The sequence below is a fragment of the Loxodonta africana genome, chromosome 22, assembly GCF_030014295.1.
Source record: "Loxodonta africana isolate mLoxAfr1 chromosome 22, mLoxAfr1.hap2, whole genome shotgun sequence".
Taxonomy (NCBI): domain Eukaryota; kingdom Metazoa; phylum Chordata; class Mammalia; order Proboscidea; family Elephantidae; genus Loxodonta; species Loxodonta africana.
In genome coordinates this window covers 22,014,732-22,028,793 of record NC_087363.1, presented here as the reverse complement: position 1 = coordinate 22,028,793, position 14,062 = coordinate 22,014,732, and the positions used below count along the sequence as shown (strand labels likewise).

Sequence of the window (14,062 nt, the reverse complement as noted above, 5' to 3'; positions counted from 1 at the left end):
AAGGGAGTGAGGACTAGGTGATATGGTGTCATGTTTCTTTGATATTATATCAGGAAGTTCCCATGACCATTCCCAGATTTGATGATTCTCCAAGTTTGATGATAGGAGGACTCATACCCAAACCCAAACCCAGTGCCTTTGAGTTGATTCCGACTCATAGTGACCCTATAGGACTCATAGGACTCAGCATATAGTCATATTCATGGCTATGAGTTACTATATTGAAAAGATACTAAGTAAAATCAGTAAAGGGAAGAGGTATGTGGGGCGAAGTTCAAAGGAAAACAGGTGCAAGTTTTCAAGGGTTCTCTCTCTGTGGAATCACACAGGACATGCTTAATTCTCCCAGTAATAAGTTGTGAGAACATGTGTGAAATGTTGCCGAGCAGGGAAGCTCATTCAAGACTCAGTGCTCAGGGTTTTTATTGGGGAACAGTAATGTAAGGGAGCCCTGGTGATGCAGTGGTTAATCGCTTAGCTGCTAACCAGAAGGTTGGCAGTTCGAGCCCACCAGCTGCTCCTTGGAAACCCAATGGGGCAGTTCTACTCTGTCCTGTAGGGTCATTATGAGTCAGAATCAGCTTGATGGCAATGAATTTTTTTTTTTTAGGTGACGTAGGCAGACTACACTTAGAACATACCGAAAAGTCCTGATTCCCAGAGAGAAAGCCAATATTCAACATAAACCATATTGATGTTCAAACCGTTGAGGTGCAGTGAGCCATTCTTACCACGTAATGGTGGGAACCCTGCTGAAATCTAAGTTACCAGACACCAGTCAAGGGCCAACTTTGCGAGCAGTCTTTTCAGGAATAGCAGTTTAGGCCTCCTATGTTAACCCACCATGTGTCTGTCATTTTGTCATACTGTGGTGGCTTACATGTTTCCGTGATGCTGGAAGCTTTGCCACCAGTATTTCAAATACCAGCAGAGTCACCCTTGGTGGACAGATTTTAGCGGAGCTTCTAGACTAAGATTAGGAAGAAGGACCTGGGAGTCTGCTTCTAAAAAAACTGGCCAGTGAAAACCTTATAAATAGCAGCGGAACATTGTCTGTTACAGTGCCAGAAGATGAGCCCCACAGATTGGAAGGCACTCAAAATACGACTGTGGAAGAGCTGCCTCCTCAAAGTAGAGTTGACTGTAATTACATGGACTGTCCTGTCAGTCATAGGACAACTTCCATGTGCCTACAAGGAAGACCAGTTAATCCGACTATAATTCAGATTTATGCACCAACCACCAAAGCCAAAGATGAAGAAATTGAAGATTATTACCAACTTCTACAGTCTGAAATTGATCAAACATGCAATCAAGATGCGTTGGTAATTATTGGCAATTGGAATGTGAAAATTGGAAAGAGAGAAAAGGATCTATAGTGGGAAAATATGGCCTTGGTGATAGAAACAATGCTGGAGATTGCATGATCGAATTTTGCAAGACCGACTTCTTCATTGCAAATACCTTTTTTCAACAACATAAATGGTGACTATACATGTGGACCTCGCCACATGGAATACATAGGAATCAAACTGACTACAAATATGGAAAGAGACAGTGGAAAAGCTCAATATCATCAGTCAGAACAAGGCCAGGGGCCAACTGTGCAACAGACGATCAGTTGCTTATATGCAAGTTGAAGTTGAAGAAAATTACAATAAGTCTACAAGAGCCAAAGTGCGACCCGAATTTAGAGACCGTCTGAAGAATAGATTTGACACTTTGAACACTAATAACCGAAGACCAGGTGGGTTGTGGAATGACATCAAGGACATCATATATGGAGAAAGCAAGAGGTCGTTAAAAGACGGGAAAGAAAGAAAAGACCAAAATGGGGATGTCAGAAGAGACTATGTTGCTTGTGAATATAGAGTAGCTGAAGGGAAAGGAAGAAATGATGAAGTAAAAGAGCTGAACGGAAGTTTTCAAAGGGCAGCTCGAGAAGACAAAGTAAAGTATCATAATGAAATGTGCAGAGATCTGGAGATAGAAAACCAAAAGGGAAGAACATCCTCAGCATTTCTCAATCTGAAAGAACTTAAAAAATTCAGTCCTGGAGTTGCACTTTTGAAAGATTCTATGGGGGAAAATATTAAACGATGCAGGAAGCGTGGAAAGAAGATGGAAGGAATATACAAAATCACTGTACCAAAAAGAATTGATGAGTGTTCAGCCATTTCAGGAGGTGTAGCATATGATCAAGAACTGATAGTACTGAAGGAAGAGGTCCAAGCTGCACTGAAGGCATTGATGAAGAACGTGGCTCCGGGAATTGACCCAATACCAATTGAGTTATTTCAACAAATGGATGCAGTGCTGGAAGTGCTCACTCATTTATGCCGAGGAATTTGGAAGACAGCTACCTGGCCAACTGACTGGAAGAGATCCATATTTGTACTCATTCCGAAGAAAGGTGATCCAACAGAATGTGGAAATTATCAAACAATATCATTAATATTACATGCAAGTGAAATTTTGCTGAAGATCATTCAAAAGCAGTTTGCAGCAGTACATAGGCAACTGCTAAAAATTCAAGCTGGATTCAGAAGAGGATGTGGAACAAGGGATATCACTGCTGATGTCAGATGGATCATGGCTGAAAGCAGAGAATACCGGAAAGTTTACTTGTGTTTTATTGACTATGCAGAGGCATTTGACTGTGTGGTTCATAACAAATTATGGATAATATTGTGAAGAATGGGAATTCCAAAACACTTAATTGTGCTCATGAGGAACCTATACATGGATCAAGAGGCAGTTGTTTGAACAGAACAAGGGGATACCACGTGGTTTAAAGTGAGGAATGGTACGTCAGGGTTGTATCCTTTCACCATATTTAGTATGTATGCTGAGCAAATAGTCTGAGAGGCTGGAATATGTGAAGAACATGGTGTCAGGATTGGAGGAAGACTCAAACAGCCTGCGATGTGCAGATGACACAGCCTCATTTGCTGAAAGTGAAGAAGACTTGAAGCACTTACTGATGAAGATCAAAGACCACAGCCTTCAGTATGGATTACACCTCAACATAAAACAAAACCCCTCACACTTGGACCAGTAAGCAACATTATGATAAATGGGGAAAAGATTGAAGTTTTCAAGAATTTCATTTTATTTGGCTCCACAGTCAACACCCATGGAAGCAGCAGTCAAGAAATCAAAAGACACATTGCACTAGGCAGATCTGCAAAAGATTGACACAATGGCCGCAACAGTGAACTCAGACATAGTAGTGACTTGAGGATGATCATAGGACTGGGCTGCGTTTCATTCTGTTGTACATAGGGTCTCTATGAGTCGGAGTTGACTCTACGGCACCTAACAAGAACAACAGTCTTAGCTATGCCCCTTTGTAGGTGATCTTTCGTTTTTCCTGAGCTGCTTTCAGGATTGTTTATTTGTATGGGGTTCATTGTGCTTATTGGATGGCTATCTTCTCGTCTTTCATGATATTAGGGAAGTTTCCTGTTAGCAAATCTTCAACAGTTCTCTCTGTGCTTTTTGTTGTCTCCTCCCCTTCTGGGAATTCCAATCATGGGTAAATTATTCCTCTTGATAGTGTCACACATAACTGTAAGGCTTTCTTCATTTTTTTTTTTTTCAGTCTGTCCTTGTACAAATTAGTGTGAAGGGATTTGTTTTCTGTTGCACTGATCATGTCTTCCATTGTTTCAGTTCTGCTCCTATGACTTTCCATTGAGTTGTCTGTTTCTGAAATTTTATTGTTAAGGTTCTAGATTTCTAGTTGTTATTTTAGTATGGTTTTCATTTTTCTGTTCATTTTGTCATTTTGTTCTCATGTTGTTTTCCTGAATTATTCTAGTGTTTTGTCTTTGTTTTCCACAGTTTAGTCTATGATTTCTTTGAGGACCCTATACATAAGTCTTTTGAATTCCTTACCAGGTATCTCCATTACCATTTCCTTCTCAGGGAGGTTTTCTTGGTCTTTATTTTGTTTACTTGCTCGGGCCATCTTGCCCTGCTTTTTTTAGGTGGTTTGCTATTGTCCCTTGTCTCTGGGACATTAAGGGGTTATTGCATTTATTTTTTAATTGTATAATTGTTTGCTGAGTCCTGTTTTTTTGTGTGTGTGTTTTGATGACTCCTGACAGCATGGTTGGTGTGATGCTCTGGTCACTGGACTGACTATACTGGAGTGCCCCGTACCTGTCTCTGGGCTTGTGGGGTGGCGAGGAGTGTGGGAGCTCAGGTATCTGTTTACCAGCCTTGCTGGGTGGCTGAGGGTGAGTTGACTGGGCTTTGGCTTCCATCCGCCTTTGTTTTGGTGTGTCAGAAGCAAGGAGTGGTGGTTTTTGTGGTGTGGTGAGTGTGGCAGGCAAGTGGGGGTGTGATCATCACCTTGCTGGTTGGAAGAGGGAGGTGTGTAGAGAGGGATGGTGGACTGATGTGTGCACAGTTGTACTACCTCCGCATACTTTTGAGTTGGAGGAGGGAGGAAGGAATGACAGGCAGATGTGTGCTTAGTGACCACACATCCACTTGTTAGTAGGCAGGGAGAGGGAGGAAGGTGCAGCAGGCGTATGTGCACTTGCGCCACTTCTGCCTTGTGCTGGGCAGGGGGAGGGAGGAAAGGGCCTTTGGGGGATACACGCGCAGTCGTGGCATCTCTGCTTCTTACTGGGTGCGGTGAGGGATGGAGGCACACTGGGTGGATGTGCTTAGAGTCGTTCCTGCCTCTGCCCACACTAGGTAGGGAGAGAGACGGAGGGGTGGTAGTAGGATGCTCATATGATCATGCGCTCCCATCTTGTGCTTAGTGAGGGGAGAGTGGAAGGAGCTTCCGAGGGGTGTAGGGCAGTCACACCTCTTCTGCCCTTCACTGGGCAGGTTGAAGGAGGGAGTCATTTTGGGTGGATGTGTTAGCAGTAGCGCCTCCTCTGTCTTGCGCTGGGCATGGGGAGGGAAAAAGAGGTGGCACAGGGGGGTACATGTGTAGTCATGTCTCCTCTGTCCCTTGCCGGGCAGGGCAAGGATGAGGGAGTGATGAGTGGCTTTCTTGCTGTCTTGACACCTCTGCCCCCCCTGGGCTCTTAGAGGGGGTGTAGATAGCGGTTGGGTGCATGCATGGGAACGTATGTAGTACCCACTCATCAAATGTGCAAGGCGGGGTAGTGGAGGGATTGGATGGAGTAGGGCAAAAGAGGAGAGGCTTGTGTTGTGGTCCCCTTGTGAGATGAGGCATTCAGGGTATGGAACCCTCTGCTGTCTCCGATCAGGGGAATGGAGTGAGGCTAGTGTGTCTACCTGGCTAGAATATGTGGGTGCCGGGGCACCTCATGTTTGCTGCAACCAGTGAGTGGTGCTTTTCCCCGTTTGAGTGCAAGGAATGGAGGCCATCCTTGCACTGATTAGGTGGGGGACATCCTGCTGACACTCTGCAAGTCCACTGTCTCGTGCACACCGCTTGCCTCAAAGGTCAGGGGCTACCTCTCCTGAGTATGTCTGGTTCTGGTTCCTGGCTCCCTCTCTGCCTCTGCTTGTCTCTGTGTGTGTCTGTATAATTTCTCTGTCCCTTTTGGGAATGTCGTGAAGTTGCCTTGCTGTTTTCTTCACCCAGTCTTGCTTCTGGCTTTGTCCTAAGGTGGCTGCATCAGGCTGGGGATGGTTGGCTGAGCTCCTCTGTTCTGTGCTGCTCCTTGTTCACTGTGTTCACTCACTTTTTCCTCCCAGTCAGTATTCAGTCAGTTCTTAGACATTATTTTTTGATGTTCATGGTTCCTAGATTGTTATCTGCCTTTTTTCGTTGCTTTTTTTTGGTATTTGGTGCAGTGGGATGTTATGGTGCGTGTAACAATGCTGCCATCTTGGCTCTGCTTCTCTGCTTCATTCTTGAAATACAGTTTTGATAGATATAGAATTTTTAATTGAGTGTTAGTTTCTTTCAGAACTTTAAATATGTCATCCTGCTACCTTATGGCATCCATAGTTTCTGAGGAGAAATCAACTGTTAATCTAATTGAGTATCCTTTGTATGTGACAAGCCTCTTGCTGCTGATTTCAAAATTTGCTTCTTGTGTTTGGGTTTTGACAGTTTGGTATTTGTTGGTGTGAATCTCTTAGTTTATCCTGTTTCAACTTTGTTGAGATTCTTCAATGTATATTTTCTCGTCTTTCATGACATTTGTAAGTTTCTGGCCATTAGTTCTTCTAAAGTTTTCTCTGCCCCTTTCTTCCTTGCTCTTCATTCTGAAGACTCCAGTAATGTGTAGTTTGTATGCTTGATAATGTTACACAGGTCCCTCGGGCTATATTAACTTTTCTTCATTCTGTTTTCTTTCTGCTCCTTACACTGAATACTTTCAGTTGTCTTATGTTCATATTTGTGGACTCTTCTGTTTCCTGAAATCTGCTCTTGAAACCCTATAGTGAGTTTTTTATTTTAGGTGTGTGTTTCAGTTCCATATGTTCTCTTTGGTTCATTTCTCTAATTTATCTCTTTACTGATATCATTTTGCTCAGACATCATTCTTCTGACTTCCTTTAGTTATTTGTTCTTTCAAACTTTTAGCTCATTTGTTTCTAGGTTTCTAGTGTTTTCACCTTTAAGTAGGGGATATATAAGGCAAAAAGAAAATGCAGGGAACTCACCACCATGTTATTTCTTGTGTGTCAAGGTCCCTAGCTGGCCTGCCTTCTTCTCGTAACCTTTTCGGGTTTTCTGATTTTTGTTTTAAATGTCAAGACTTTTTAATTGTACTTACCACGAGAAATAGGAAAAAGTATGTCTTCTCTGTCTTCCCAAAAGCATCTGCTGATCCAGTCTGTTTTTATATTTATATTATCAAAATTTTCTTTACAGATAACTAAGTTATAGATTCAGGCAATTAAGTGCTTTATCCTATTTTAACTCCTATTCTCCCATAATAGGGTTCCCTGTTGGTATAGGTTCTCTTTTACTCTGAGCCACTATATATAATGCATTACTGTAATCCAGATAATGAATGGCCTTGGTATTACCAGTTGAGTTCGTTATTGGTGGTTTTGTGGCCCAAAGAGTATAAAAAATATTTAGGCCATTTGTGTTTTATCGGAAGGGAAATTTCATGCATTAGGACGAGGAGTGAAACAATGATTGAAAAACTGAAATGGTTGTTAAAAATGAATGCACTTTTTATGCCTTAGGACTTGAAATTATAGCAAATACGAAAGCAGAAAGAGTTTGGAAAGATGCAGAGACTCAAAGCTCCCAAATTGATTAATTAAATGCTAGCCAAGGTCTGAGAATTGTTGCTGCAGCACAGAGGTGGTAATTGGTAATTTGTTGGTTAGATGATGATGTTGGTTTCAGAGATACATACCATGCTGTGTACATAAAACTGTGTTCTGGGAGTGGTTTGATGGAATACCTCCAAAATGCTTTTTTTTTTTTTTGCATCCTTAAGGTCACAGTTTTCTCCTGAGGACAGACTCTACCCACTACAATGCAGTTTTTATCTAATGTACATTGTGGAACTCTGCATTTTCACTAATATTCAAAGTGGTTGCTACAGTAAAGAGATTTAGTATATTGATGGTAGAGTATTTCCATGTAGAGATCTGGCTGCTATTTTTGTATATATGAGGTGTTAATCACAATTTCCTTTTTCTAATGAAATTTTTTTTCTCTTTTACAGGGGATCTTTCCTGCAAATTACATTCACTTGAAAAAGGCAATTGTTAGTAATAGGGGGTGAGTAGTTGGCCTTTATAAACTTATTTACAATTTTTATGGGTTGTAGAGGAAAGCTTTTTTTTATTTTATTTTTGTTGATTGGGTAAAATATGGCATTGACATTATTTTCTGGCAAAAATATGCGTGCTTTATTATGTATTATTCTGAGAAAATCCCTTTTTCTTAAAATAATGACAGCTTTAACCTGTTTTTCTGTATACTGGAGAAATAACCTGAGTTGGTATGAATTTTTTTTTTTTTTAGTATGTACCGTTTTGAGCATAACCATTTAGAATAGTAGAAGAGTTAGAAATAAATGTGCTGTTTTTTTTCTTGTATGTCAAAATAAGGGGGCTTTTTTAATTAAAAAAATTTTTTTTAGTAGTAGACATTGAAAAAAAGGCATACTTTAAGGATGACAGATGGTATACAAAGGGGATAATCAGTATGATCACAGATGTGAAAAAATAAAAGATCCCTCTGCATGGAAAAGAGACAAAAAGTAAATGCATCGAAACGTTAACTCTTTGTATGTTGATAATGTGATTTTTTTAGTCCTTTATGATTTTTTCCTATTTTAAAATATAAGAAATATATAATAAAATTATTTTATTTAAAAAACTCATCATTTTAAATCACAAATTTTAAAGTATGTATAATTTTCAACTAAGATAGCTTTTTGTATGAGAAATAATTTTTTTTGACCAGAGGATAAAGAAGCATCAGAGTAATCTTCTTATCTGTCAGTGTTTAGTCAAGAAAATAGAAACTATATGGGTGATTTTAAGAAGTGGGATTTAATATACGGAATTGTTTACACATTTGTGGAGTGAAAGAGAATATACTGATGTAACCCAGAGACAGTAATTGCAAAAAGTAGCCTAAGTTCTCATGGCCAGGAATGCAAAAGATAAAGGTCTTGGATACCAGAACCTAGGAGCTTGAAGGATGGCTTTTGAGACACTGGAGGTCAAACATCTGAGGAGGGGACATCATATGGTTGCTGCTGATATGTATGAGAAAAGGCAATGAAGCTGTTTATAGGACTGCCGATAGAAACTAGAGGCTGGAACCAATTGCCACTAGTGGGAAAATGTTCATAGGAACAGCACAGCCAATGCCTCCAGGCAGGGAGCCTATTGGTGAAACAGCTACAGCTAGCGCTCCCAGGTGAGGACACCGGAAGTGAGTCTGTTTCACTTGCCACTTCCAGGCAGGGAGTCTGGAACTGGAGCTCCACAGCTGTGCTCTTGGATGGCGAGTTTCATGGTGTGTATACAGCAGCTGTAGCTCCCTGGTGGGGAGTGGGGAGTCTGGGGCTGGAGAGAAGTCCCATGGTAAATCTGAGACAGCTGCTGTTCCCAGGTGGATAGTCTGGTGCTAGAGCTCCAAAGCTGGCACTCCCAGGCAGGGAGTCTTGTGGTGATTCTGCACCAGATGTTGCTTCCTGGAGGGGAGTCTGATGCAGAACTCCACAACTGATGCTCCCAGGTGATGTGTCTGGTGTTGGAGCAGCAGAGCTGGCACTTCAAGGCAGGAATTCTCATGGAGAATCTACAACAGCGGCCACTCACAGGTGAGAGTCTAGTGGTAAGTTGGTGGTAGTTGGTGATTTTGGACAGGGAGTCTGGTGCTGGAGTGGCACAGCGGGTACTTCCCAGTGGGGAGTCTGTTGCTGGAGTGGCATAGCTGGCATCACCAGTCAGGAAGCCTAGTGGTGAAGTGGCCATACCAGGCACTACAAGGTAGACACTCTGGCGCTGGAGCAACACAGCCAGCACCCTTATTCAAGGAGTGTAATTGTGAAAAGTGACAGCCTGCATCTCCAAGCAGTGAGGCCAGTGGTGAAGTGGCCACAGCAGGTGCACCAAGGCAAGGGAGTCTGGTGTTGAAGTGGAAAACTTCAACCTTCAGCAGTTTATAACAACAACAACAATAATAAAGAAGAAGAGAAAATCCTAGGGAAGGATAAGAAGTTAATCTCCAGAGCTACCACAATATAATAGTTAATTGTCCCCTTTTCAACAAAAAGTAACAAGGCATATGAAGAAACAGGAGAAGATGGCCCATGCATAGGACCAAAATGAAGTGATAGGAACTATCCCTGAGGAAGGACAGATAGTGGACTATTAGACAAAGACTTTAAAGCAACAATACTAAATATACTGAAAGAGTTAAAGGAAAACAGACAAAGAAATAAAGGAAGTTAGGAAAATGATACAGAAACAAGACATGAATGTCAGTAAAGTGGTCCCAAACCCAATAAAGTGGTAGAAGTTTTAAAAAAGAACTAAACAGAAATACTAGAACTGAGAAGTATAATAACAGAAATTCACTGGAGAGGCTCACCACAGATTCGAATTGGCAGAAGAAAAAAATTAGTGAATTTGAAGATAGAGCAGTTGAGCCTGAGGAGCAAATAGAAAAAAGAATGAAGAAAAGTAAATATTGTATTCAGTCAGATTGTCCATATTAAAGCCTAAGTTAGATATTTTCAAACAGGGGAAAAAAAAGATACTCAGATCATATACTATCCCTCAGCCCTTCCTGGAAAAATAAATACAGAAACAAAAAGCTATTTAAATATGAGTTCAGCTGGTCAAAAGATAAATTAAAAAATACAGGACTGGATTGGAGAACCCATTGTAAATTGTGTGGTGATGATCACTGAATTCTTTTAAAAGTGGAGCTAAGACTTAGCAACTGGGTTGACTATGATTATGAACCCTGATAAATTAAAATTAATGTAATCAAAAGTAATATGAAGGTGATGGGAGGAAAAATGAGAAGAAGTTTAAAAATGAAAACTGTCTCATCTTCTATGGAGTTATTTGACTGAAGTGGAAATGGAGTTAAGATTAAAAGATTCAAGTGTCTTAATGATTTTTACAAACTTTTTTTTTTAAACCATGCAGAGATCTTTTAGTAATCCTTTCTCTTCTGGAGATTGGAGGCTTATCTCAAGTTTAAGAGTTTAATTTTTCTGTTATATTGAAGTAGAAGTTTAATAGTTTAATTTTTTAAAATATTTTATTGTGTTTTCGGTGAATGTTGACACAGCTGTTTACATTGTGTTTTAGTTATCTACTGCTGTTATAGCAGAAAAGATGACTTTAACAAGAGAAATTTATTCTCTTACAGTTTAGGAGGCTAGAAGTCTGAATTCAGGGTACCACTACCAGGGAAAGGCTTTCTCTCTCTGTCAGCTCTGCAGGAAGGTCCTTGTCATCAATCTTTTTCAGTCTAGAAGCTTTTCAGTGCAGGAACCCCGGGTCCAACGGATGTGCTATTCTCTTGGCTGTTGTTTCTTAATGGTATGAGGTCCACATGTCTCTCTGATCGCTTCTCTCTTTTATGTCTCAAAAGAGATTGATTTAAGACACAACCTAATCTCCTAGATTGAGTCCTTCCTCATTAACATAACTGCCTTATATCCTGCTTCATTAATATAATGGAGAGTAGGATTTACAACATATAGGAAAATCATATCAGATGACAAAATGGTGGACAGTCACACAATACTGGGAATCATGGCCTAGCCAAGTTGACACATATTTTTGGAGGACCAGTGCAATCTAAAACAGGTTCCCATTCAACAGTTCCTACACAGGTTGTTCAGCGACATTGGTTACATTCTTCACAGTGCATGAAACTCTCATTATTTCCATTTTGGTTGTTCCATTTCCATTAATCTAGTTCATCTTTCTTTTAAAGTACTTATTGACCTTTTGATCTCATACAGGTTTTTCAAAGGAGCACAGTACTTATGGGTGATATTCATTATTTTGTGAGCCAGTCTGTTATTTAGCTACAAGGTGACCTCACGTTAGTTTTGGTTCATGGTATGAAGAGTGTCTCAGGGCAGCAGTCTCAGGGAGTCCTCCAGTCTCAACCAGTCCAGTAGATTAATAATTTACTTTTAAAATAGGATGTATTTCCCTCTCTTTTTTACCCTATGCCATGCCCCCACACAGGGAGAATTTGGAAATAATGTTCATAATTATTTCTGGTGGAATTTTGTGATTACTGTTTTTTGTCTTTGTATTTTTCTGTACTGTGCAAACTTTGAAAATAATGATTCTATTTTATTTTTATAAAAACAGTAAGTTTATCACTCTAAATTGCAAAGAAAACAAAAGTCTGTTTTTTAAAGCTACAAATTATTTTAAGCAAATTTCCTTATCCTTTCAAAGTACTTTGTTATCTTACCTGACTTACTTGAATAATTCTTTTGAAGTACCTTATCTCAGTTTTCTCTAGTTATCAGAAACTATACCAAAATCCAAAATACTTAATTGCTCTATTCATGAACTAAGAGAGAGAAATAAATAAAAAGATAGAGAAGACAACTCTTCATAGACTGATGCTTTGCAGCATTGTGAATAGATGATATGACAGGTTATACTTTGCCACGGTGTTGAAATGCTGTAAATTTCCTTCGCTTTCATCAGTTCCATCCATTTTAACTTTGCCATAATTTCCTAGTAAGACATAACAGAATACCACAAAGTGGGTGGTTTAAAAAACAGAAATTTTCTCACATTTTTGGAGGCTGGAAATCCAAATCAAGGTGTTAGTAATGTTGATTTCTTCTGGAGGCTTTGCCTCTCTCCTGTTTCTGGTGGCTACTGGCAATCCATGGCCTTCCTGTGCTGCTTATAGATGCATCTAACCCTGTGATCACATGGCGTCTGTCTTCCATCACCCTCTCTGTGTGCATCTCCCTTTTTATAAGAAACCACTCTGAAGGGATTAGAATATTAGGACCCACCCTACTGTGGCATGACGTTGTTTAATTTACCTATAGTATTTGCAAAGAAAAACCTTATTTTCCCAAGTAGTGTCACACTCACCTGTGCAGGGGTTAGAACTTCAGCATATCTTTTTGGAGGACACAGTTTAATCTATATTAGACCTGTTGTTGCTAGGTGCTGTTGATTTGGTTCCGACTCATAGCGACTCTGTGCACAACAGAACCAAACACTGCCCAGTCCTGAGCCATCCTTACAACCATTGTTATGCCTGAGCTCATTGTTGCAGCCACTGTGTTAATCCACCTCGTTGAGGGTCTTCCTCTTTTCCGCTGACCCTGTACTCTGCCAAGCATGATGTCCTTCTCCAGGGACTGATCCCTCCTGACAACATGTCCAAAGTATGTAAGACGCAGTCTTGCCATCCTTGCCTCTAAGCATTCTGGCTGTACCTCTTCTAAGACAGATTTGTTCGTTCTTTTGGCAGTCCATGGTATATTCAATATTCTTCACCAACACCACAGTTCAAAGGCGTCAACTCTTCTTCAGTCTTCCTTATTCATTTTCCAGCTTTCACATGCATATGATGGGATTGAAAATACCATGGCTTGGGTCAGGCGCACCTAAGTCTTCAGGGTGACATCTTTGCTCTTCAACACTTTGAAGAGGTCCTTTGCAGCAGATTTGCCCAATGCAACGTGTCTTTTGATTTCTTGACTGCTGCTTCCATGGCTGTTGATTGTGGATCCAAGTAAAATGAAATCCTTGACAACTTCAATCTTTTCTCCGTTTATCATGATGTTGCTCATTGGTCCAGTTGTGAGGATTTTTGTTTTCTTTATGTTGAGATGAAATCCATACTGAAGGCTGTGGTCTTTGATCTTCATTAGTAAGTGCTTCAAGTCCTCTTCACTTTCAGCAAGCAAGGTTGTGTCATCTGCATAACGCAGATTAATGAGTCTTCCTCCAATCCCGACACCCCGTTCTTCATATAGTCCAGCTTCTCGGATTATTTGCTCAGCATACAGATTGAATAGGTATGGTGAAAGAACACAACCCTGACACACACCTTTCCTGACTTTAAACCAATCAGTATCCCCTTGTTCTGTCTGAACAGCCGCCTGTTGATCTATGTAAAGGTTCCTCATGAGCACAATTAAGTGTTCTGGAATTCCTGTTCTTCGCAGTGTTATCTGTAGTTTGTTTTGATCCACACAGTCGAATGCCTTTGCTTAGTCAATAAAACACAGGTAAACATCTTTCTGGTATTCTCTGCTTTCAGCCAGGATCCATCTGATATCAGCAATGATATCCCTGGTTCCACATCCTCTTCTGAAACTGGCCTGAATTTCTGGCAGTTCCCTGTCGATATACTGCTGCAGCTGTTTTTGAATGATCTTCAGCAGAATTTTGCTTGTGTGTGATATTAATGATATTGTTCTGTAATTTCCACATTTGGTTGGATCACCTTTCTTGGGAATAGGCATAAATATGGATCTCTTCCACTCAGTTGGCCAGGAAGGTGTCTTCCATATTTCTTGGCATAGATGAGTGAGCACCTCCAGCGCTGCATCTGATGTTGAAACATCTCAATTGATATTCTATCAATTCCTGGAGCCTTGTTTTTCACCATTGCCTT

General features: G+C 40.5%; 1 protein-coding gene across 1 annotated transcript in view; it reads left to right on the top strand.

Annotated features, from left to right (window-relative positions):
* The window catches only part of DOCK3 (dedicator of cytokinesis 3), a 572,157-nt gene that overhangs the window by 195,142 nt on the left and 362,953 nt on the right, over window positions 1-14,062 (top strand). The window contains exon 4 of the mRNA XM_064274461.1: window positions 7,635-7,690. Coding sequence (XP_064130531.1) covers window positions 7,635-7,690 — 56 coding nt within the window. The remainder of the gene's footprint in view (window positions 1-7,634; window positions 7,691-14,062) is intronic.